This window comes from Caretta caretta, chromosome 5 (genome assembly GCF_965140235.1).
Source record: "Caretta caretta isolate rCarCar2 chromosome 5, rCarCar1.hap1, whole genome shotgun sequence".
In the NCBI taxonomy this organism is placed as follows: Eukaryota; Metazoa; Chordata; order Testudines; family Cheloniidae; genus Caretta; species Caretta caretta.
The window spans coordinates 71,135,412-71,161,166 of NC_134210.1; the positions used below are offsets into that span (position 1 = coordinate 71,135,412).

Consider the following 25,755-nt stretch of genomic DNA (forward strand, 5'->3'; position numbering starts at 1 on the left):
TAAAAGGGCATCCTGGTTAAAAGAGAGAGTGAAGGCCGCAAGTGGAAATTATATATAATAAAGAACAAATGGAAAAAAGGGGAAAGTAGACAGCAACCAATACAAGGTAAAAGTTATAAAATGTAGAAATAAGTAAGGGAAGTTAAAGACATCAGAGAAAAATCCATGGGTGACAGATCTAAGGAAAAGGAGTTTTTTTTATATATATCAGGAACAAACGAAATCCTAAAATGGTATAAGCCCTTTACTAGATGGAAATCGTAAAATTCTTATTACTGATGCAGAAAAGACAGATGTGTTCAATAAATATTTATATTCAGTATTTGGATAAAATCAGGGTAATGTACTCAAAGCACATGATGATAATAAATATTTTCCAATCTATTAGTAACTAAGGGAGATGTTAAACAGCATTTTTAAATCAGCAGTTTGGACAACTTGCACCAAAGAATCCTAAAAGAGTTGGCTGAGGAGATTTCTGTCAATGTTAATTTTTAATAAATGTTGAAGTACTGGGGAAATTCTAGAAGACATGAAGAGTTCTAATGTCATGCCAATATTCAAAAAGGACAAGCAGGATTACCTTGCTAATTATAAACTGGTTAGGCTGACATCAATCCCAGACTAAACTATGGAAAAGCTGATACAGGATTCAATCAATAAAGAATTAAAGGGCTGGAATTTAATTAATGTCAGCCAACATGGTTTTATAAAAAAGAGGTCTTGTCAAAAACCCCTGATTCCATATTTCTGGATGAGATAACAAGTTTGGCTGTTAAAGGTACCTGCATAGATGTATTTCAGAGTAGCAGCCGTGTTAGTCTGTATCCGCAAAAAGAAAAGGAGTACTTGTGGCACCTTAGAGACTAACAAATTTATTTGAGCATAAGCTTTCGTGAGGTGAGCTGTAGCTCACAAAAGCTTACGCTGAAATAAATTTGTTAGTCTCTAAGGTGCCACAAGTACTCATTTGCATAGATGTAATATACTTAGACTTTTGTAAGGTGTTTGATTTAGTACTGCATGACATTCATATTAAAAAATTAGCATTATGCAATATCAATAAAGCATGTTCAGTGGACAAAAAACTGGCTAACTGACATCTCAAAATTCCACTGTCAATGGGAAATCATCTTGAATTGAGCAGGTTTTTAGTGAGGTTCCACTGAGATCAGTACTAGGCCCAGCGTTCCTCAGCATTTTTATCAGTGAACTGGAAGTAAAACCACTGGTGGTAAAATTTGTGGATGAGATAAAGATTGGCAGATTGGTGAATAATTATGAGGACATACAGTCATACAGAGCAATACTGAATTGCTTGGTGAGCTGGGCCCATTCAAATAAAATGCTTATATAAAATGGATATGCTTTAGTCAAACACAAGGTCTATACAGAGGTAACTGGGTGAAATTCTATGGCCTGTGTTATTCAGGAAGTCAAACTAAGCCCTGGTCTACACTAGGAGTTGAGGTCAAATTTAGCAGCATTAAATCGATTTAACCCTTAACCCGTCCACACGATGAAGCCCTTTTTTTCGACTTAACGGGCTCTTAAAATCGATTTCCGTACTCCACCCCCGACAAGGGGATTAGTGCTTAAATCCGCCTTGCCTGGTCGAATTTGGGGTACTGTGGACGCAATTCGACAGTATTGGCCTCCGGGAGCTATCCTAGAGTGCTCCATTGTGACCACTCTGGACAGCACTCTCAACTCAGATGCACTGGCCAGGTAGACAGGAAAAGGCCCGCAAACTTTTGAATTTCAATTTCCTGTTTGGCCACTGTGGCAGGCTGCAGGTGACCATGCAAAGCTCATCAGCAGAGGTGACCATGATGGAGTCCCAGAATCGCAAAAGAGCTCCAGCATGGACCGAACGGGAGGTACGGGATCTGATCGCTGTGTGGGGAGAGGAATCCGTGCTATCAGAACTCCGTTCCAGTTTTCGAAACACCAAAACATTTGTCAAAATCTCCCAGGGCATGAAGGACAGAGGCCATAACAGGGACCCGAAGCAGTGCCATGTGAAACTTAAGGAGCTGAGGCAAGCCTACCAGAAAACCAGAGAAGCGAACGGCCGCTCCGGGTCAGAGCCCCAAACATGACGCTTCTATGATGAGCTGCATGCCATTTTAGGGGGTTCAGTCACCACTACCCCAGCCATGTTGTTTGACTCCTTCAATGGAGATGGAGCCAACACGAAAGCAGGGTTTGGGGACGAGGAAGAAGATGATGATGAGGTTGTAGATAGCTCACAGCAAGCAAGCGGAGAAACCGGTTTTCCCGACAGCCAGGAACTGTTTCTCACCCTGGACCTGGAGCCAGTACCCCCCAAACACACCCAAGGCTGCCTCCCGGACCCACGAGCCGGAGAAGGGACCTCTGGTGAGTGTACCTTTTAAAATACTATACATGGTTTAAAAGCAAGCATGTTTAATGATTAATTTGCCCTGGCATTCATGGCTCTTCTGGATATACTCCCAAAGCCTTTGCAAAAGGTTTCTGGGGAGGGCAGCCTTATTCCATCCTCCATGGTAGGACACTTTACCACACCAGGCCAGTAGCACATGCTCAGGAATCACTGTAGAACAAAGCATGTTTGCTGGCGTTCAAACAACATCCGTTCTTTATCTCTCTGTTATCCTCAGGAGAGTGAGATCATTCATGGTCACCTGGTTGAAATAGGGTGCTTTTCTTAAGGGGACACTCAGAGGTGCCCGTTCCTGCTGGGCTGTTTGCCTGTGGCTGAAAAGAAATGTTCCCCGCTGTTAGCCACGGGGAGGAGGGAGGGGCTAGCCACATGCTGGTGGGAGGCAAAATGCAACCTTGTAACGAAAGCACATGTGCTATGTATGTAATATTAACAGCAAGGTTTACCCTGAAAGAGTGTACCCATTGTTCTATAAAATGTGTCTTTTTAAATACCACTGTCCCTTTTTTTTCTCCACCAGCTGCATGTGTTTCAATGATCACAGGATCTTCTCCTTCCCAGAGGCTAGCGAAGATTAGAAGGCGAAAAAAACACACTCATGATGAAATGTTCTCTGAGCTCATGCTGTCCTCCCACACTGACAGAGCACAGACGAATGCGTGGAGGCAGACAGTGTCAGAGTGCAGGAAAGCACAAAATGACTGGGAGGAGAGGTGGTGGGCTGAAGAGAGTAAGTGGCGGGCTGAAGAGGGGGCTGAAGCTCAAAGGTGGCGGCAGCGTGATGAGAGGAGGCAGGATTCAATGCTGAGGCTGCTGGAGGATCAAACCAATATGCTCCAGCATATGGTTGAGCTGCAGGAAAGGCAGCTGGAGCACAGACCGCCGCTACAGCCCCTGTGTAATCAACCACCCTCCACCCCAAGTTCCATAGCCTCCTTACCCAGACGCCCAAGAACGCGGTGGGGGGGCCTCTGGCCACCCAGCCACTCCACCACAGAGGATTGCCCAAGCAACAGAAGGCTGGCATTCAATAAGTTTTAAAATTGTAAACTTTTAAAGTGCTGTGTGGTCTTGTCCTTCCCTCCTCCACCACCCCTCCTGGTGCTTCTCTCCTCCACCACCCCTCCTGGGCTACCTTGGTAGTTATCCCCCTATTTGTGTGATGAATGAATAAAGAATGCATGAATGTGAAGCAACAATGACTTTATTGCCTCTGCAAGTGCTGATCGAAGGGAGGTGGGAAGGGTGGTAAGCTTACAGAGAAGTAGAGTGAACCAAGGGGCGGGGGGTTTCATCAAGGAGAAACAAACAGAATTTTCACACCGTAGCCTGGCCAGTCATGAAACTGGTTTTCAAAGCTTCTCTGATGCACACCGCGCCTCCTATGCTCTTCTAACCATCCTGGTGTCTGGCTGTGTGAAACCAGTAGCCAGGCGATTTGCCTCAACCGCCCACCCCGCCATAAACGTCTCCCCCTTACTCTCACAGATATTGTGGAGCACACAGCAAGCAGTAATAACAGTGGGAATATTGGTTTCGCTGAGGTCTAACTGAGTCAGTAAACTGCGCCAGTGTGCTTTTAAACGTACAAATGCACATTCTACCACCATTCTGCACTTGCTCAGCCTGTAGTTGAACAGCTCCTGACTACTGTCTAGGCTGCCTGTGTACAGCTTCGTGAGCCATGGCATTAAGGGGTAGGCTGGGTCCCCAAGCATAACTATAGGCATTTCAACATCCCCAATGGTTATTTTCTAGTCTGGGAATAAAGTCCCTTCCTGCAGCTTTTGAAACAGACCAGAGTTCCTGAAGATGCGAGCATCATGCACCTTTCCCGGCCATCCCACGTTGACGTTGGTGAAAAGTCCCTTGTGATCCACCAGTGCTTGCAGCACTATTGAAAAGTACTTCTTGTAGTTTATGTACTCGCCAGCTTGGTGCTCCAGTGCCAAGATAGGGATATGGGTTCCGTCTATCGCCCCACCACAGTTAGGGAATCCCACTGCAGCAAAGCCATCCACTATGACCTGCACATTTCCCAGGGTCACTACCCTTGATATCTGCAGATCTTTGATTGCTTTTGCTACTTGCCTCACAGCAGCCCCCACAGTAGATGTGCCCACTCCAATTTGATTCCCGACTGACCGGTAGCTGTCTGGCGTTGCAAGCTTCCACAGGGCTATTGCCACTCGCTTCTCAACTGTGAGGGCTGCTCTCATCTTTGTATTCTTGTGCTTCAGGGCAGGGGAAAGCAAGTCACAAAGTTCCATGAAAGTGCCCTTACGCATGCGAAAGTTTCGCAGCCACAGGGAATCGTCCCAGACCTGCAACACTATGCAGTCCCACCAGTCTGTGCTTGTTTCCCGGGCCCAGAATCAGCGTTCCATGCCATGAACCTGCCCCGTTAGCACCATGATGCCCACATTGGCAAGGCCCATGCTTTGAGAGAAGTCTGTGTCCATGTCCTCATCACTCACGTCACCGCACTGACGTCGCCTACTCATCTGGTATCGCTTTGCCAGGTTCTGGTGCTGCATATACTTCTGGATAATGCGCGTGGTGTTTAATGTGCTCCTAATTGCCAAAGTGAGCTGAGCGGGCTCCATGCTTGCCATGGTATGGCGTCCGCACAGAAAAAAGGCGCGGAACGATTGTCTGCCGTTGCTCTGACGGAGGGAGGGGCGACTGACGACTTGGCTTACAGGTTGGCTTACAGGGAATTAAAATCAACAAAGGGGGTGGCTTTACATCAAGGAGTATTTCAGGCAGGACTTCACGGAGGGAGAGGGGAGCAAATGAGTACAAAACAAATCTGGTCTATTTCTTGTTTTGATCCATTCCATTTATCTTTTACATCTTTGGCTGGCATCAGACAGTCCAGAAGGACTGCAAGCCATCCACATCTCTTGGCTGCTCGGCAGAAGATGGTACAATAGGACTGCTAGCCATCCTCATCTCAGGAGCCAGGAGCACCTCGGACATGACGATGACGGCTACCAGTCATATTGTACCGTCTGCTGCCACAAGGCAATGGGTTGCTGCTGCTGTGTAGCAATGCAGTACTGCGTCTGCCAGCACCCAAGAGACATACGGTGACAGTGAGCTGAGCGGGCTCCATGCTTACCGTGGTATGGCATCTGCACAGGTAACTCAGGAAAAAAGGCACGAAACGATTGTCTGCCATTGCTTTCACAGAGGGAGGGAGGGAAGGAGGGCCTGATGACATGTACTCAGAACCACCCGTGACAATGTTTTTTGCCCCATCAGGCATTGGGATCTCAACCCAGAATTCCAATGGGCAGCGGAGACTGTGGGAACTGTGGGATAGCTACCCACAGTGCAACACTCCGGAAGTCGATGCTAGTCTCGGTATTGTGGAAGCACTCTGCCGAGTTAATGCACTTAGAGCATTTTGTGTGGGGACACACACAATCGACTATTTAAAAACTATTTCTAAAAAACTGACTTCTATAAATTCGACCTAATTTCGTAGTGTAGACATACCCTAAATGATTTAATGGTCCCTTCTGGCCTTAAAATCTGTGAATCTTTTACTACAATGGGCATTGGATCAGGTCCAGAATGCACCCACTGTGAAGTAAATAAATAATTTAGACCTGATTCTCATTACTCTAAGGCAACTTTATGCTGTGTAAAGAAGCCTTAAAATGGGTGTAAATATAATTAAGTTCAACAATGTTAAGAGTAATTTTAGGAAGAGAAACTGGTGAAAGAAAAAAAAGACAAAATATATACGAGAAGATAAAGAACATAATGAAGGGAAAAAGAAAGAGAGGGAAGGAGATATGCGGGTAGAGGAACAGAAAAAGAAGAGAGGAAATGGGCACTGAAGACAACTGAGGAAACAAACACTATGATCTATTGTAGGCAAGATACAGTAGAGTGAAACCAGTTATGGAAAGAAGGTATTTTAAAAAAAAAAAAGGCAAGAGAGATGTAGTAATGTCCTAATGGTACGCAATGAATGCATTATTGAATGAATTTTATCAATATTGATTCAATAATATATTCTACAAATACTTTATTTGCTGTTTACAGCCTGATTTATAGCTGGTCAAATAGTCTTTGATTAAAACATTAAATGAAAACCAGCGAAATTCACCAAATACGTTCAGTGAATATTTGTTTCACTGTTCAATGAATCCTTGTAGTAATTTACACATTAAAAACATATTAAATATAATGTTGATTGATAATATATTATAATTAAATACAGTATACAATATACGACACACAACAGTTTTGTTCATTTAAATTGCAGGATGCAGGGGTCACAGAAGCATAGATTTTTATTCAGCCGGGTTAGGAGACCCTGGGCCTGATCCAATACTCCTAGAAATCAATGGAAAAATTCTCATTGACGTCAGTGGGTATTGGATTGAGCCTTTAGTCCCTAGACTAGTAAGTGTAGAGTATATTTTTGAAATCCTGGTCGCAGCCATGATATATCATACTTGCTGCAGACATTCTGCTCCAATGATAGTATTTCTAGTAACAAGGAAGAATGTTTCTCCCTACAAGCCAACTACCTTATCTAACATGGAGTGTTGTGAGGCTACTTCCATTAATACATGTTAAGCATTTTGAGATCCTTGGCTAGAAGGTGCTACAGAATTGCTAAGTATTTTTAAAGGATCCCTCAGCTGCAGAAGCTGTGATAATAATCTATGTACAGTATTTTGAGGTATAGACAAATTAGGAAAGGTTTTACTAAAAATCCAGAACTATCACTTTCCCTCCCATCTGTTAATTTTGTTGTTATCCTATTTTTAAAAATCAGCTTTGGTTTGCAAAATGTATTCTTTCTAACCCCGTGCTGCTTACTGCTCATAATTCCTTTTATTCTCTGATGTTTTTTGATTTTTTTTCTTTTAATATATTTTCCATCGAGGATAATCTTGGACCTAGTGGCATTTACCGATCTGTGATCTCAGTAATAGATTTCTAAATCAGCATCCAGAAAGACTGGAGACTCACTACATGGAAAGAAATGTTACAGAGGGAAGTTATCTAGCAACATGTAATGTATAAGTTTTGTAGTTCAAATATGTTCTCGTTGCTATTTTAACTTGAACCTCTCTCACCAGGTTAGATGAAAAAGAATTTACACTGCCAGAATCTTTTTCTGCTCTCTCTTGTGAGCTGTGTTTATGGTGTTCAGTCACATATATATCAATAATTAAGCACTCATTATAGTCAAGGGAATAAGCTCTTAGAAAGGTTTCTGTTCAATAGCAGTAATTCAATTTCTATTATGTGTGTACAGAAGTGGGGTTTGCATCTTGGGTTATAAAAGCATAATGGCATAGCGGGAGGTACTGAAAGAAAGGAAAAATTTAAACCTATGGGATGAAATTAGAAACCCTTTTTGAATCATGACATCATTCTTTAACAGGAACCTTAATGTATTTTCATGATATACTAGAAATATATACACATTGGACAGTTCCTGAACAAGATCTTTCTGCTGGAAAGCAAAATCTACTACAGGCTTCCTCAAGAAGATTCTGCCACTGGCAAGCTCCCTGTGATACCCTGCTTCTAGAAGCCCTCTGCTGAAGACCTTGGTATTCTGATGGGGCCATGGACCTTCCTCTGAAGATCCTGGGCAGCAGGCAAGTAGAGGCCCATCTCTTATATTCCAAGGAGAAAACCAGGCCCAGTATTATTATCCAGGATATATCGATAGTAAAATGGATAATTTAATGGTGTCTACCTTAAGTGTTTCTATACCACCTATCACTATAGCATCAAAGTACTGAACACGGTAAGCTGGAACTCATCCAATCAGAAATTATCAATAGCTGATTTCACAGTGCATTTACTTTGTTAACTCTCCGAGGTTCTAAGCAACTCTGCTTTTTATTTTATTTTGTTTTTTGGGAGTGTATTAGTATTAGATTGCAGTTTTGGTGGAAAAGTTTATCTAATAGTGAGGCATTGCAGCATACTCAAAAACTGATCAGGAACATAGGAATTGCCGTACTGTATCAGACCAATGGTTCATCTAGCTCAGTATTTTATCGCCAACAGTGGCCTATACCAGCTGCTTCAGAGGAAGGTGTAAGAAAACCTGTAACAGGCAATTATGAGCTAACCTGCCTTCAGAGAAAATTTTCTACTAACCCCCAATAGTTAAAGATTTTTTGATGTTCTGAAACATGAGGATTTATAACCCTTCCAAAATGGTTGTTTTTAGGTGTGTTTGTTTGTTTGTTTGTTTGTTTGTTTTTGTTGTTGTGTTGTTTCAAATATTTATTATTATGACTCCAGATATACTTGCTATTCCAAGAAACATCCAATTCTTTTTTTTAAATTGTGCTAAATCTTTGGACTCAATTGTATGATTTGACACCTTTCAGTTTCATTGAATATCCCCTTATATTTGTATGATGAAAGAGAATGACTAAAAGTTCCTGTGCTACTTTCTCCATATCATTCATTGCTATGTATATCTTTTTTGTGTCCCCATTCATTCATCTCCTTTTAAAGGGAATATTCCCAATATTTTCAGTCTCTCTTCAAATGGGACTATTTATATGAGCATTTCCATGCTCATAATAATTATTTTTGCCCATATCCCTAGAACCATAGAATCATAGAACTGGAAGGGACCTCGAGAGGTCATCTAGTCCAGTCCCCTGCACTCAAGGCGGGATTAAGTATTATCTAGACCATCCCTGACAGGTATTTGTCCAACCTGCTCTTAAAAATCCCCAATGATGGAGATTCTACAACCTCCCTAGGTAATTTATTCCAGTGCTTAACCACTCTGACAGTTAGGAAGTTTTTTCTAATGTCCAACCTAAACTGCCCTTGCTGCAATTTAAGCCCACTGTTCTTCTTAACCTCTGAGAATAGGACAAGAAGCAATTTTTCTCCCTCCTCCTTGTAACAAACGTTTATGTACTTGAAAACTGTTATCATGTCCCCTCTCAGTCTTCTCTTCTCCAGACTAAACAAACCCAGTTTTTTCAATCTTCCCTTATAGGTCATGTTCTCTAGACCTTTAATCATTTTTGTTGCTCTTCTCTGGACTTTCTCCAATTTGTCCACATATTTCCTGAAATGTGGCATCCAGAACTGGACACAATACTCCAGTTGAGGCCTAATCAGCGAGGAGTAGAGCGGAAGAATTACTTCTTGTGTCTTGCTTACAATGCTCCTGCTAATACATCCCAGAATGATGTTTGCTTTTTTTGCAACAGCGTTACACTGTTGACTCATATTTAGCTTCTGATCCACTATGACCCCCAGATCACTTTCCACAGTACTCCTTCCTAGGCAGTCGTTTCTCATTTTGAAAACTTGAGATGAGGTAACCAAAAATGAATATAATATTCCAGGTGAGGGCTTATCTTTGATTTATATAATGGCATTATAATATTTCCCATATTCTCCATTGGATTCCATATTAAGGTTTTGGCTCAATTTCATTTCTTCCAGTAGCTAGTTCCACAGTCAAGTACTCTCAGTCAAAAATATTTTATCTCTTCCTTTATTTTATACCACAAAATGTATTAAAATACAATGAATAAACTGAACTAAGTAAATACATGGACTGATTAGTGGTGCACTGGCATATTATTGAATACCTAATTCAAGACCAGCTTTTGCAGCAAACATGGTTGTTAACAAACTTGATATAACTCTATTCAGGAGCCAGAACTTTTCAAAACTGTAGTCTACCAACCATCTCACCCAGTTGCAGTTATAAAGAAATGAGAATGAGTACTACTATCTAAGGAAAAAGCAGATTACTCTGAATTTATGAAAAGTACTTCCAATTTTCTCATGGTCATGATGTTGCATCACTATTTCCCCTATGTTAATTCCAAATTAATCTAAATACTTTTTTTCTTACAGAAAGATCCAGCAGCAAACCCACAATTTTAAATCGGGTTCTGTGACTCCCATCAACTAAAACTTCAATCACTATATCATTTATTTTACTGTTGTAAAAAGCATGACTGTAGTATTGTTTCCACCCCAAGCTACCCATGAGATCTGTCTGAACATTCCTGCCAAAATACCTTGTACCCTACCTTTCTTATTCAGCACACCAATAACATTTTAAATTGCCTAAACTTACAATATACTCTATTTACATAATATAACATAATGGTTCTGATTCTCCTCTGTATCAGCCGGTGTTAACTGGGACTGTCTTCATTGCTAAACTGGTGTGCGAAGGGAAATAGACCCTCCCCCCAACACTGGACTTGCTCGTTAAGGTCTATGTGACTAAATCCCTGAATACATGGAAAAACACATATATATGTATTTACATAATAGTCTTATCTAAGTTTTCAATTTTCAGAAATTTCTAAAAGGATTTGTTAAAAACCCAGCAAATTAACCCTATAAAACTAGTACTGTAATGACCAATATTAACAAGATTCAGGAAATTCAGTCTGATACTCCATTCTTGTCCTGTCCCTTTCATGCCTGTTATGCTGGCATACTGCTATACTGAATGATCTAATTTATAATGTAATATGCGCAACATCAAGGAGCAACTAGCCAAGAAGTTAAGGAATGAGTCTCAGCTTTTTAATTCAGTTTTTTCTTTGCCACTGCTGTTGTGTGTCACACTCTTAAGGGTGTATATCATCAGTTTGATGCAGGAGGAAGGGGAGTTTACATGCTAATCCCCACTAAAACTAATGAGTTTTATGCATGGTAAATTACCCTGTGCAGTAAAATGAGAATATGTCCTTTGTTACATAAATATTTTTTTGTTGAAATAAACACAGTAAATAACATTTACAAATAAAATTAAGATAACCTTTGCATGACATCTTAGAAGTTAGAGATAGAAAAGATATAAAGCAGGGGTTGGCAACCTAAGGCATGCGTGCCACAGAAGGCACGCTAGTCGATTTTTAATGACACACTGCGGCCTGCCGGGTCCCAGCCACCAGCCCCGCTCAGCCCGCTGCCGAACCCAGGCCGGCAGCGGGCTGAGCTGGACCGGGGCCAGGACCCCGGAAGGCAGCAGCATGCCATTAAAAATCCTGCCTGCCCCAGCCTGCACTTCTCCGCCCCCCCGCGGGGCAGGATGAAGAAGCTTGGTTCTGCCAGCTGCTGCTGCAGGGCAGGCAAGTTTCCCCTCCCCTGCCTCTTCCCCCAGCTTGCTGGATTCCTGCCCCTCCTCTTCCTCCCTCCTGCCAATCAGCTGATGGCCCTTGCCAGCAAGAGGGAGAAGCGGAGCTGCAGTGCGCTTGCTGCTCCGGGGAGGAGGCGGAGAAGAGGTGGGGACGGGGCCTTGGGGAAGGGGGTGGAATCAGGGCATATCCCCTCCAGCCCCCTGCCGTGAGCCGCTCTAGGCAGGGGGCTGGGAGCACCCCCACGACCCTAGCCCACACCCCCAGCCCTCTGCTCTGACCCCTAACCCCCCACACACACACCCCAGCCCCAGGCCCTGACCCCTGCACCTCCCCCGACAAACCCAGCCCTCTGCCTGGACCCCTGCACCCCCTCACACACCCCCAGCCCTCTGCCCTGACTCCAGCACTCCCTCCACATACCCAGCCCCCCCACACCCCCTGCCCTGAGTCCTGCACCCTCCTCACACGCCCCCAGCCCTCTGCCCTGACTCCTGCAACCCCCACACATACCCAGCCCCACCACACCCCATGCCCTGACCCCTGCACCCCCCACACACACCACACCCCATGCCCTGACCCCTGCACCCCCCACACACACCCAGCCCTCTGCCATGACCCCTGCATCCCCCCATGACCCCAGCCCTGACTCCAGCACCCCCCACACATACCCAACTCCCCCACCCCCGCCATGACTCCTGCACCCTCCTCACACACCCCCAGCCCTCTGCCCTGACTCCTGCACCCCCCACACATACCCAGCCCCCCACACCCCATGCCCTGACTCTTGCACCCCCCACATTCCGACCCCCATCCTGAGCACCAAACAGGAGCTCCTGCACCCCCCCACATTCCCACCTGCACCCCTCGCACCAAATGGGAGCTGCCCAGGTAAGCACTCCACACCCCAACCACCTGCCCCATCCTTCATTCTAGCTCCTGGCCAGACCCTACACCCCAACCCCCAGCCTGCTCCTTCACCCCCAGCCCTGTGCTCAGTGCACTCCCACCGTCAGCTCAGTGCACAAAGAGAGGAAGAGAATGGGCTAGAACAAGGAAGAAGGAAGGTACCCACTCTGTGTGGGCAGGGCCAGGATCCCAGACCGGCAGCAGGCTAAGCGGAGCCAGCAGCCGGGACCCTGGCTGGCAGGAGCCGGCGGATGGAACCCCAGACTGAGCTCCACTCAGCCCGCTGCCGGTCTGGGGTTCTGGCTGCTGGCCCCTTGCCAGCTGGGGTCCCGGCCGCAGGCCCCACTCAGCCCGCTGCCGGCCTAGGTGACCAGAACCCCAGGCTGGCAGCGGGCTGAGCAGGCCGGCAGTGTAAGATCAGCATTTTAATTTAATTTTAAATGAAGCTTCTTAAACATTTTGAAAACCTTGCTTACTTTACATATGATAATAGTTTAGTTATATAATATATAGACTTATAGAGAGAGAGACCTTCTAAAAAACGTTAAAATGTATTACTGGCACACGAAACCTTAAATTAGAGTGAATAAATGAAGACTTCTGAAAGGTTGCCGACCCCGATATAAATCCAGCTATTTAATCTCGCAGCCAGTTCAGGACTCCTCCTTATATTGTGTATAGTGTATTGTCTTCTGCAGTGGCTCCAAGATCCTCTGTTTAGACCGCCCTGTGCCTCTTGGGGATCTTGGGAGAACCACAGTATCTGGAGGAAAAGCTTCCATCTCAATCTGAGGAGTCGTAACCTTGCAAACCCCACTCTCCCTCCTGCCCCATTTTACCTCCTAACAAACAGATCTGGAGGGAACCTCACACATTTTCCTCCTCTGTATTCTTGCCATTTTTTTTCTCCTGAGAAAGGGAAAAAATTGATCCACTGAGATGTAGTTAGGCTATAGAAGGGAAGTAGCGATGGCCTTGTCACTTGGGATATTTACAGCTGCAGAGGACAACTCTCTAGGGACCCCAGGCAAGACAGCTTCTAGCCCATGTAGCTAGAATACCAAAGAATCACAATGTTGAAAACTACACAACCATAAAATTACAAAAAGATACAGCATAAATAACTGCTGATCTACAGCAAATAATAGGCAAAATTGTCCCAGCTTCAGTCCAGGCAATCCCACCGGGCCAAGTTCTGCTCTCCATAATACTCAATTATCTATTTTTTTCTATCATTTTAGAGTATTCATGGATATTCAACCATCAGATTGCTCACCTTTATAAACCTGCATAATGCCTTGAATAAGCTGGACACTTGGCGCTAGATCTGTAAAAACAGTCCATTCCTTTGTAAAAGCATCAGTTGAACAGTGAGAGAAAGGGGAAACAAATTTAGGCCCAATTGCTTGCGAGGTGAGAGGGTCCCAGAGACTACGCTGCAGCCCAATTCTACATTGCAATTAAATAGCCCCACAGCCAGTGGTGAGCTGGAGCCAGTTCGCACCGGTTCACTAGAACCGGTTGTTAAACTTAGAAGCCCTTTTAGAACCGGTTGTTCCGCGAGGGACAACCGGTTCTAAAAGGGCTTCTAAATTTAGGTGCTGACTCCATAAGTGCTCCAGCCCTGGAGCACCCAAGGGGAAAATTTGGTGGGTGCAGAGCACCCACTGACAGCTCCACGCCCCAACCCCGGCCCCAGCTCACCTCCGCTCTGCCTCCGCCTCCTCCCCTGAACGCGCCGCGCCGCCCTCCCCTGCTTCTCCGCCCCCCCAGGCTTCCCGCGAATCAGCTGTTCACACGGGAAGCTGGGGCAGGCTGAGAAGCAGGCCACGGCTTCCTGCTCAGGCCCAGGGAGGCGGAGGTGAGCTGGGGTGGGGGAGCGCGAGGAGGGCCACCCACGCAGGTAACCCGGGGGGGGGCCACACAGGGGAACAGCTCCCTGCCCCAGCTCACCTCCGCCTCCCTGGGCCTGAGCGGGAAGCCACCGCCTGCTTCTCCCCCAGCCCTCCCTGGCTTCCCACCGAACGGCTGATCGTGGGAAGCCAGGGGGAGGAGAAGCAGAGCAGGGTGGTGTATTCAGGGGTGGAGGCGGAGCGGAGGTAAGGTGAGCTGTGGCTGGAGGTGGGGCGGAGAGCTGCCGGTGGGTGCTGTGCACCCACCAAATTTTCCCTATGGGTGCTCCCGCACCGGAGCACCCAGGGAGTCGGAGCCTAAGGTGCCACTTTTGATGTGATCAGTGAGGGAGCGGCTGCTCCCCTTGCTCCCCCCCAGCTATGCTCCCCTGCCCCTAGAAGCCAGAGGGACCTGCGGGATGCTTCCTGGGAGCTGCCACCTCGCCCCCCCCCCCCCGTAGGTGCCTCTGGCTCTTAGAGGTGGGGTGGGCACCCACTATGGTGGCCCACGAGACCCTCCTGCCCGGTTCTGGGGGCAGTCAGGGGACAGGGGAGGGGGATGGATGGGACAGGGGTCCTGGGGAGGGTGCATAAGGGAACGCGGGGGAGTTGGATGGGGCAGGAGTCCCAGGGGGCGGGGGTGGGCAACGACCCCCTCGTGGGGTGAGGAGGGAACCCGTTGTTAAGATTTTGGCAGCTCATCACTGCCCACAGCCAGAGCCCCACAATCCTGAGTCCGCTGGCAAAGGCCAGCCATGGGTTTTTAATTGCAGTGTAGACATACCTAATGTGCTGTCAAGCACACATAGTAAACAAACTCAAAATATTGAGAAAAATATTTTTTTCTTCAGTATCTTTCATTGATAGTAATCATTTAGGCCCTGATTCCGCAAATACTTATACACACATGTTAATTTTACTACCACGAGTAATCCCACTGATTTACAGTACTAAAGTTAAGCATGTGCATAAGTGTTTGCAGAATCAAGTCTTCAGGTGTTACTTATAATCAGAGTAGGTTAAAAAAATGCATTATTTTAGCTTGTGGTGTCCCTCTAATAAAGTGACAGGAATGAAAATATCTTGGCTTATTTATAGAAATTTTCTACAGTATCATTTTGTTTCCCATTATGATTATTTATTATTCATTAAGTGTTGATAATAGGCCAAGCGTTGTACAAGATACACGCTGAAGTGACTCCTGCAGAATTTACAGTCTACAGCTCTGAATACACAAACATTCAGTCATTTGCTTAACTTTACTACCTTGACTAGTCCCATTGAAATCATTGGAACTGCTCATGGTACTAAGCACAATCCTAAATGTTTGCCGGATCAGGACCTAAGGCTCTGCTCTTGCAAAAATTTACTTCACACACTGAGTAATCTCACTGAAATCAATGGACCACTTGCAGCACATAAAGCAGGTGTGCGCAAACTACAGCCTGCAAACCGTTTTAAGCTGGCCCGCAAGCTCCCGCTGGAGAGTGGGGTCGACAGCCACACCACGTGGCTCAGTCCCACTCCGACCGGGGCGCTGGGCTGGGGGCCGGACCACACGGCTAGGCCCTGCTCCAGCGCTCCGTCCAGGGCTCTGGGTCAGGGGCCACACCACACGGCTCGGGCCCGCTCCAGCGCTCCGGCCGGGGCGGTGGGTCAGACGCTGCACTACGTGGCTCAGCCCTGCCGAGGCGCAGGGTTGGGGCTGCACCACGTGGCTTCCGGAAGCCGTGGCATGGCCCCACTCTGGCGCTCTAGCCGGGGGCTACTCCCCCCGGCTCCCAGAAGCTGTGGCATGGTCCCGCTCCAACTCCAATGGCCCCCTCCTGCACTCCAATGGGAGTTGCAGGGGCAGAGCCTGCAGATGGGGCAGCATGCAGAGACGCCTGGCCGTGCCTCCGCGTAGGAGTCATAGAGGGACATGCCGCTGCTTCCGGGAGCCGCTTGAGGTAAGCGCCGCTTGGAGCCTGCACCCCTGAGCCTCTCCCCAGGCCCCAGCCCCCTGCCCCAGCCCTGATCCCCCTCCCGCTCTCCAGACCCCTCAATCCCAGCCTGGAGCACCCTCCTGCACCCCAAACCTCTTATCCCCAGCCCTACCCCAGAGCCCGTAACCCCAGCTGGAACCTCCACCCCTTCCCGCACCCCTCGGTCCCAGCCCAGAGCACCCTGCTACATCCCAAACTCCTCATCCCCACCCCCACCCCAAAGCCCGCACCCCCAACCAGAGCCCTCACCCTCTCCGACACCCCAACCCCAATTTTGTGAGCATTCATGGCCTGCCATACAATTTCTATTCCCCGATGTGGCCCTCGGGCCAAAAAGTTTGCTCACCTCTGACATAAAGTTATACAAATGGATAAAGAAAAGGGCTCACGAAAGCTTATGCTCAAATAAATCTGTTAGTCTCTAAGGTGCCACAAGTCCTCCTTTTCTTTTTGCGAATACAGACTAACACAGCTGCTACTCTGAAACAAGTGGATAAGTCTTTGTAGGATCAGGGTTTACCGCAAATACTTAAGCACGTGCATAGCTTTATGCTCATAATTCATGAAGAGTCAATCCCTTTGGCTTCAATGGGACTACTCACATGTGCAAAGTGATGCAAATTCATGTTTACAGGATAGGGAGCTTAAGGAAGAAACAGAGGAGTAGTTTATTCTAACTGTCATTGGAAAAGGGATTGTTTGAGAGAGGGTGTGTGTGAGTTGGGAAAGCGATTGTTTGAGAGAGAGTGTGTGTGAGTTAGTCAAAGAGAGCCAGGAGTGACGGCAGGTTGTATTTATGCAGCTTTACAAGCAATGTGAAAACACTGGGAAGTTGTCAGAAATAATATCAGTGATGTCTAGGGTTTCTTTATGAAGTCATTCCACATTAACTAACAAATATCTTTCCTTGAAAGCTGTGGTATAATTTGGCTTAGGGAGATGAAAATTAACCACAAAGGGAATTCACTTGTCTTTGTCACTCGATTTAACAGGTTCCTTAGCATGATAATAGCCCTCTGGATGCATGCAAAATGGAGAGCAAGTAACACGGATAGCTGAAGGGATTCGAAAAGTCAGCCTATTCTTGGCAGGCCGGGGAGAGGAAAGGAGATGGCAAGGCCAGGAGAGTATCCGAGGTGCACTGTGCGTTCCGGAGCAGGGGTGATGGGGCCCGGGGGAGGGGGTGCTCGAGGCAATCCGTGAACCTCCGACGTTTTAGAGGCATTCTCGTGCCACCGTCAGGGCACCCAGCGCCTGGCCTCAGCGCCTGCTCCCGCCTCCCGCTTACCTGAGGGTGACGGGAGTGGAGGCAGGAGCGTCCCTCAGCACCGCGCCAGGGCGACTCGCCTCCCAGGCCCCCGGCCGCTGCTCGGGCGCCGCCGCCAGGGCGGTTGCTAAGGACGCGCTCGGGCTGGCTCCCAGCCCATTGTGACGGGGGAGGAGGCGCTTCCGGCCGGACGCAGCAACCAACCCGGCGGCTGCAAACGGGAGCTGGAGGCCGGGTGGCCAGTGGAGATTGAAACTCCCTGCGCGCGCTCCCCTTGTGCGGGGCGGGGGGGCCGTACAGCCCCAGGGCAGGAAGAAGGGCCTGGCTCAGCAGTGGAGCAGGCAGGAAGAAAGCTGGGAGAGACAGGCGGGGGCTGGGATTGCACCTGGCCAGCGGTTAGAGACTGTAGGAGGGGACACCCAGGTGAGGTGGCGATTGTCCACCAGCCGAGGTTCCTCTGCTTCATAGGATCATAGAATATCAGAATTGGAAGGGACCTCAGGAGGTCATCTAGTCCAACCCCCTGCTCAAAGCAGGGCTAATCCCCAATTTTTGCCCCACATCCCTAAATGGCCCCCTCAGGGATTGAACTCACAAGCCTGGGTTTAGCACGCCAATGCTCAAACCAGTGAGCTATCCCTCGCACACATTCTTCTCTCCTCTGCTGGGTTCAGAGTTGCCCCCCCCACACACACACCACACGTTTGAGGGTGTCATAAATATAAAGGGAAGGGTAAACCCCTTTAAAATCCCTCCTGGCCAGAGGAAAAATACTCTCACCTATAAAGGGTTAAGAAGCTAAAGGTAACCTCGCTGGCACCTGACCAAAATGACCAATGAGGAGACAAGATACTTTCAAAAGCTGGGAGGAGGGAGAGAAACAAAGGGTCTGTGTCTGTCTATATGCTGCTTTTGCTGGGGACAGAACAGGAATGGAGTCTTAGAACTTTTAGTAAGTAATCTAGCTAGGTATGTGTTAGATTATGGTTTCTTTAAATGGCTGAGAAAAGAACTGTGCTGAATAGAATGACTGTTTCTGTCCGTGTGTCTTTTTTGTAACTTAAGGTTTTGCCTAGAGGGATTCTCTATGTTTTGAATCTAATTACCCAGTAAGGTATCTACCATCCTGATTTTACAGAGGTGATTTCTGTACTTCTGTTTACTTCTATTTCTATTAAAAGTCTTCTTGTAAGAAAACTGAATGCTTTTTCATTGTTCTCAGATCCAAGGGTTTGGGTCTGTGGTCACCTATGCAAATTGGTGAGGATTTTTACCAAACCTTCCCCAGGAAGTGGGGTGCAAGGATTGGGAGGATTTTGGGGGGGAAAGACGTGTCCAAACTACGTTTCCCAGTAAACCCAGTTAGAGTTTGGTGGTGGCAGTGGATATTCCAAGGACAAAGAATAAAATTAATTTGTAACTTGGGGAAGTTTTAACCTAAGCTGGTAAAAGTAAGCTTAGGAGGTTTTCATGCAGGTCCCCACATCTGTACCCTAGAGTTCAGAGTGGGGGAGGAACCTTGACAGGGGGCTCAATCCAGTTTTCCCACCTCCCCCAACATGTCAGGGGGTTCTGAAGTTGCTCGTCCCCCCTCCCCCCAGCACCACACCAGCTTGGCAGGCTCTTTCCCCCTTTCAGCTGCTCTTTGGCACACTCCTGTTGGAGGGAATGCAGCCCTCATTCTGCCCAGACCTGCTGTCATGTCTCCTTATTAATCGTTGTTGTTATAAATTGCAGAAATCGGGCAGACTGAGGCATGAAAATGGGTGTGCTTCAGAAATGAATCCCATGTTATTTTAAGATTCATGTTCCAAAAGTTTTCCTGTGACGTGTGTGTCAGGCCTTTGTCACTAACAAAGAGGTCTTAACAAATTGGGTGGTGACCTTTCACTTTGTCTGCAGCCTCCTTACCTTTACATGGGCAAGGAAATGCTCATCTAAATTCTTCTGTCCATCATGTGGTTGCATGGAAATGTTTAAAATAAATTATTTTCTTGGGGGTACCCCCAGCCATTCCATTATTTTGTCACCAGCATGTTTTTTTGTTTTTTCTCAGTGGTTTTTTTCCTGGTTACTCCCTATCTGTGACTAATCCGGTAACAAAAAGCCAGCAATAATATATCTTTGTTCAGTTTTATTGATATGAACAGATAATACTAGACTGTAAGCACCTTCATCATCACATTGCACATTTTCAGCTTCGATGATATTTTGGGGCAAGCCTATTACAAATTTACCACACTGCCTTGAGGACACAACCATCATTAATCACTCTGAAAGTGCAAGATACCCATGTAATATCATGAGCGGTGTATTACATTACCAATCCCATTTGCCCATTGTCACTGATACTTAGCCTTTTGCCCTTATCTTCCAACTAAAAACTACCTCCTAAATATCTGAGAGTGAGTGATCAAACAAGTTTAGTAGTTAAGGTTGGCACAGACTGTTTCTGACTGGTTCTAGCTTGTCCCCAACATATGCCAGCTAAAGCCAAGAAAGCATTTTTTCATTTTGCCAAACAGCTGTTAGGCAGCGGGGCATGCGGGAAGTGCTGGGAGGGAGGAGGAGGAGCGGGAACGGAGCACACTCAGGTGGTGGGGGAGGAGGTGAAGAGGGGGGAGCTTGGTTACCGGTGGGTGCAGAGCACCCACTAATATTTCCCTGTAGGTGTTCCAGCCCCAGAGCATGCACAGAATTGGTGCCTATGGGACGGATCACTTTATGATTACCTGTACTGTCCATTCCCTCTGAAGCACCTGGCATTGGCCACTCTCAGAAGATAGGTTTCAGAGTAACAGCCGTGTTAGTCTGTATTCGCAAAAAGAAAAGGAGTACTTGTGGCACCTTAGAGACTAACCAATTTATTTGAGCATGAGCTTTCGTGAGCTACAGCTCACTTCATCGGATGCATACCGTGGAAACTGCAGCACGACAGTGGGGTGGGAGGAGGTATTGTTTCATATTCTCTGTGTATATATAAAGTCTGCTGCAGTTTCCACGGTATGCATCCGATGAAGTGAGCTGTAGCTCACGAAAGCTCATGCTCAAATAAATTGGTTAGTCTCTAAGGTGCCACAAGTACTCCTTTTCTTTTTTCTCAGAAGATAAGCTACTAGGCTAAATGGACCTTTGATCTGACCCAGTATGGCTGTTCTTATGTGAAGCTGTCTGTAGGGTGACCAAATAGCAAGTGTGAAAAATTGGGACAGGAGGTACCTATATAAGAAAAAGCCCCAAATATCTCAGTGGTAGCTGATGACAGAACAAGAAGTAATGGTCTCAAGTTGCAGTGGGGGAGGTTTAGATTGGATATTAGGAAAAACTTTTTCACTCGGAGGGTGGTGAAACACTGGAATTCGTTACCTAGGGAGGTGGTGGAATCTCCTTCCTTAGATATTTTTAAGGTCACGTTTGACAAAGTTGATTTAGTTGGGGATTGGTCCTGCTTTGAGCAGGGGGTTGGACTAGATGCCCTCCTGAGGTCCCTTCCAACCCTGATATTCTATGATTCTATGATCAGGACTGTCCCTATAAAAACCAGAACACCTGGTTACCCTGTCTGCAATAGGGTAGAGAGGCTCGTTAGGCTTTGTCTTTGTCTGGGATTGAGCCAGCAATGATCAGCTACAGGGCAACAACCCGCAACGGGGGAAAAGGAAGCTGGAATTTAAACCTGCTGGAAAAGAGGGGGAGTACAACCGGTGCAAATCTACCTTTGCCCATCTACACTGGTGGCTGGGTTGGCGCTGACTCCCAAGCACGCCCAAGGCCTCTACTGCCTTGCTCGGCCCCTGACAGGGGCAGAGAGACTGTGACACCGCCCCCGACACAGCCAAGAGAACGGGCAGACACCCACCACCCACCCAGGGAGAGCGACACTTTGCCACCTACACCCCCGCCCCGCCGAGACCAGCAGGACACCAAAGCGGCGGGCGGCCCGGTGGGGGATGCCCATTGGCCTATCAGAGCCCAGCACCCGGCTCCACGGTCATGTGACGCTCAGGGACCGCTGCCTGGCTTCCGGGCGTCGGATTCCGGTTCCGACCCGGAAGTAGATACTGAGCGGCTCCAGCAGCGGGTTCCTGTATCGCTGTTGTTCGCAGGAGTTTGCAGGCGCCCGCGCCCCCGTCGCGCCCCCCGATGCAGCCGCGGCGCCCCGAGGGCTTCGATGGGTTGGGCTACAGGGTGGGCGGCCGGGAGGAGCCGGGCCCCGGGGCCAAGCCCTACAGCTCCGCCTCGGACCTGAGCCACTGGGTCTCCAGCCCCCCCGACATCCCGGGCAGCCGCAACCTGCACTGGGGGGAGAGGACCCCGCAGTACGGGGCCGGCCCGGCCGGGACCCCCCTCGGGGGAGTTGGTCTCAACGACGAACCGTACCCCGCGGGCGCCGGCTCCAGCTCCGGTAAGGGGACCCCAGCCGGCCGGGGCGGGGTGAGACGGCGGAGCTGGGCTTGGGGGCTGATGAGATGGCGGGGCGGTCCTGGCGGGGGGAGAGGGGCCGGAGCTGGACTCAGGGCGGGGGCAGCGCAGGGCGAGGGGGCAAAGGAACAACAGAGGTAGAGATGGATCTTTATTAGGGTGTCTCCCTGATTCTTTTTGTGTGTGTTCTGGTTTATCAACAGTCCCAAGTAAAGGAAAATAGATACAAAATAATCCATCTGCTCCTTGTCCTAGGAGGCAGGGGATTCCCCACATCCCAGCTCCTGTTATAATGTAACAGGATCAACAGTCAAACGTATCCGTGTCAGGTAGTATAAATTAGTCCCTGCCCCCAAAGAGTTTATGGTCTAACCCAAGGGTTCTCAAACTTCATTGCACCATGACCCCCTTGTGTCAACAAAAATTTCTACACCACAAGGGGGGAGAGTGGACACCAAAGCCTGAGCCCCACTGCTTTGGGAGGGGTCAAAGCTGAAGCCCAACGCCTTCAGTCCTAGGCAGGGGGCCTGTAACCTGAGACCCGTCGCCCAGGGCTGAAACCCTCCGGCTTTGGCCCTGGGCCACAGCAAGTCTCAGCCAGTCCTGGTGATGCCAGGCCCACTTTGGGGTCACAATCCCCAGTTTGAGAACCACTGGTCTAATCTCACATGGAGCACACCAGCTGGGAGATAAGGGGGAAGGCAGATGAGACAAGGATTAGAGAAATACGATTGCATGCCTACGCAGTGCAGGTGTTTGGATGGCTGCATTAAATAACTACATTGGACTGGTGAATTAACTCACTAAATGGTGACAAAGCAGAAATAAGTTTTGAGGAGCAATTCAGAATAGAAAAGGATTGTGGCTTTACAAACACCAAGGGTTTGTCTCCACTTGCGCTGCTCTAGTGCTTAATGAAGATACTACGTACACTTGACAGGAGAGGTTCTCTCATCAGTGTAGGTACTCCACCTCCCCAAGAGGCGGTAGCTATGTCAACCGGAGAAACTATCCCATGGACATAGCACTGTCTACACCAGGGGTTAGGTTGGTAAAACTACATCACTCAGGTGTGGATTTTCCACACTTTGGAGTGATGTAGTTTACTGACATAAGTTGGTAGTGTAGACCAAGCCTAAAGGTATGTCTTCACTACCCGCCCGAGCAGCGATTGATCAAGTGGGGATTGATATATCTTGTCTAGTCTAGATGCAATAAATCGACCTCCGAGCGCTCTCCCGTTGACTCCTGTACTCCAGCGCCACGAGAGGGGCAGGCAGAGTCGACGGGGGAACTTAGAAAGATTTCTCCTCTTCCCCCCCCCCCCCCCCCTCCGCCCGTGTAGACCAGGGCTAAGAATGCCAAGCAAATTGAGAAGCATGTCAGCTTCCCTCTTATTCTGGAACTCTTCTGCTTCCCCTCCTCCTCCATTTACTTTAGAATCTAGTTCAAAACTTTTCTCCTTGTTTTTTATAAGCCTCCTTGGCTATGCTAGACTACCTAATGAACCCACTATTTTCTTCAGTTACCTAGTATTAGCTACCTGTGTGGCATCCTACTTGGTCTAACCACAATTAGTGTTTGTTTTTTACACTTGAGTTCCCTCCTCTTGAAATCAACTTTGCTCAATTGTGCCATCTCATTGAATCACTTATTTTCACGTCTCATCTGAAAGTTTATTTTTTTCAAGCTTTTTCAGTTCATTTTTTTCTGTTCACATTGCATATAATCAGATTATGTAAATTTTTTTGTTTATTTTCTACTTATTCCCTCTTATTCTAAAACTCTTACTGAATGTCTGAAGTATTTTATAACATCAGACATGCTTCATAAAGTAGTTGATCTTCTGCTCATGATACCACAGTGATAGATACTATATACATTAAATGCCTAGACAAAGTGTCCTCTTTTAGGAGATGTTACATATCTTAAACCCAGTTTTGCCTCAAATCTATACAAACTAGTTGTTCACTCTTGTATTTTGATTTCAAAACTTGAACATAAGATAAAAGAAAACTTTGTTTATTAAAAAAACACCAAACTTTGAGTTGACCTTAAGATAAGAAAGCAAAATGGATTTGTGCATTTTTGGTTTGATGTATAAAGAAGATCTGAAAAGTTTTTGTTTTGTTTTATCTCACTTTCCCTATTTTCCTGGATCTCTCTTCTGTGGTACCCCTGAATGTGGTTTGGGAGCTTGAAGAGATGGTGGTGGTGTTGAATCTTTAACAAAGGAAGTTTTTTTCTGATTGTATATTTAAGTTAAATAGGTATTATTTATACAGTGCCCAAAAGTATGTGCTAAGCACATAATAGACACACAAAGTACATTGTTAGAAAAAGTGCTGGTTGTACGCTCCATGTGCCTTTTATAATGCAATACATTTATACATGCAAATTCAGCCATCCATATAACTAGTAGCATCAAAATTAACATAAATACCCCACCTTCTGTAAATACAATAAAAAATCTGAGACAATAGATGGGTCTTGCAACAGTTTATAAAGAGCATGAAACAATCTTCAGTCAGTTAATAAGATTTCATTTTCCTGGTGTTTCACACCAACATAGTAGTTTTCTTGCTGCAAAATTCAAGAGTCAAGGCATAAACTTTTTAAAACAAAAATACACAAACTTTCAGGACTTCTTTGTGCATCATAAAGAAGTAAAAAGGGGACAAACACAAATTTCTCATTTATAGGTCATCTTTAAATGTACATCCTCTTGTTTTGTCAGTCTTTTTCTGTTGAAGGAGGTGGGAGTTATGACAATATGATGTAGGCATCTATTCCAATGGTTCCTTGGCAGTGTTGGCAAAAGGGAACAGAAGTCATTGCAATTGGATTATCATTTTCTGTCTTCCTGAAATGGAGATGATATGTGTAAAATATGAAAAGGAATGTTGTGAACAGCAAATTGTTGAAATGCAAGATAATAATCCTAACTCTCTTTTACTTCTTTTTGTTTCCATATTTTTATTAAAAGGACATTGTCAAGTAGTTCATGCACTCTTAGTTTGTCTATTACAAAGTCATAAAAGCGTAATATTAATGGAAATTAGTGTTTCAAATTTCAATTAAAATAGTTTTGAATTGAATAATATTCAACCTGAACTGTCTTCAATTTCATCTCATTACTTCTAGTTGTTGTTCTATGCATTTCTAAACAATTAGTTTGTAATACCAGTATGTGTATTAAAACATTTATGTAGATTTATATTTTTAAGTTTTAAGTCCCCCACTTTGCCATTTTATAGCTAAGTGACTCGTAGGTCTCAATTCTGCAGTTCATTGTGTACCTGTAGACTGCTGTGCCCACACAGAACTCTACTGAAGTCAGTGGGGTTTTGCCTCAGAGCAGCAATTTGCAGGGTCAGGCCTTAATCTGTCCTTCAATGTATGATCTTTTCTTTTTTTTTCTTCCCCTCCCTGAATTATTTCTGGTTTGCAAATATCTTTCTGGTAATATGGTGCCTAAAACTGAGCACTGAATTCCTGATGCAGTTGTAGCAAAGCTCTTTATCAAGCGACTGTCATTTCCTGATGCATCTTGGCATAAGCAGTTAAAAATTGCATTGACCGTTGTTTGCTTCTGTATCTCCTGCTTGTGCAGCACTTAACACATGATGCATGCTACTGGAAATGTCATCATTTCAGTAATGATGCAGCTTATGCTAATGGTTCTATTACCCTCCAAAGGTTTGGATTTTTTCTTCAAATGTTC

At 46.5% G+C, this 25,755-nt stretch overlaps 2 protein-coding genes across 2 annotated transcripts in view; one reads left to right on the forward strand and one right to left on the reverse strand.

Moving 5' to 3' along the window:
* The window catches only part of TMEM232 (transmembrane protein 232), a 141,823-nt gene extending 124,031 nt beyond the window's left edge, over window positions 1-17,792 (reverse strand). Inside the window, exon 1 of the mRNA XM_048851252.2 lies at window positions 17,631-17,792. The gene's annotated coding sequence lies outside the window, so the exon portion shown is untranslated. The remainder of the gene's footprint in view (window positions 1-17,630) is intronic.
* A 3,863-nt stretch (window positions 17,793-21,655) lies between these two features.
* SLC25A46 (solute carrier family 25 member 46) overlaps window positions 21,656-25,755 on the forward strand; it is a 41,187-nt gene continuing 37,087 nt past the window's right edge. The window contains exon 1 of the mRNA XM_048849968.2: window positions 21,656-22,014. Coding sequence (XP_048705925.1) covers window positions 21,753-22,014 — 262 coding nt within the window. The 5' untranslated portion in view covers window positions 21,656-21,752. The remainder of the gene's footprint in view (window positions 22,015-25,755) is intronic.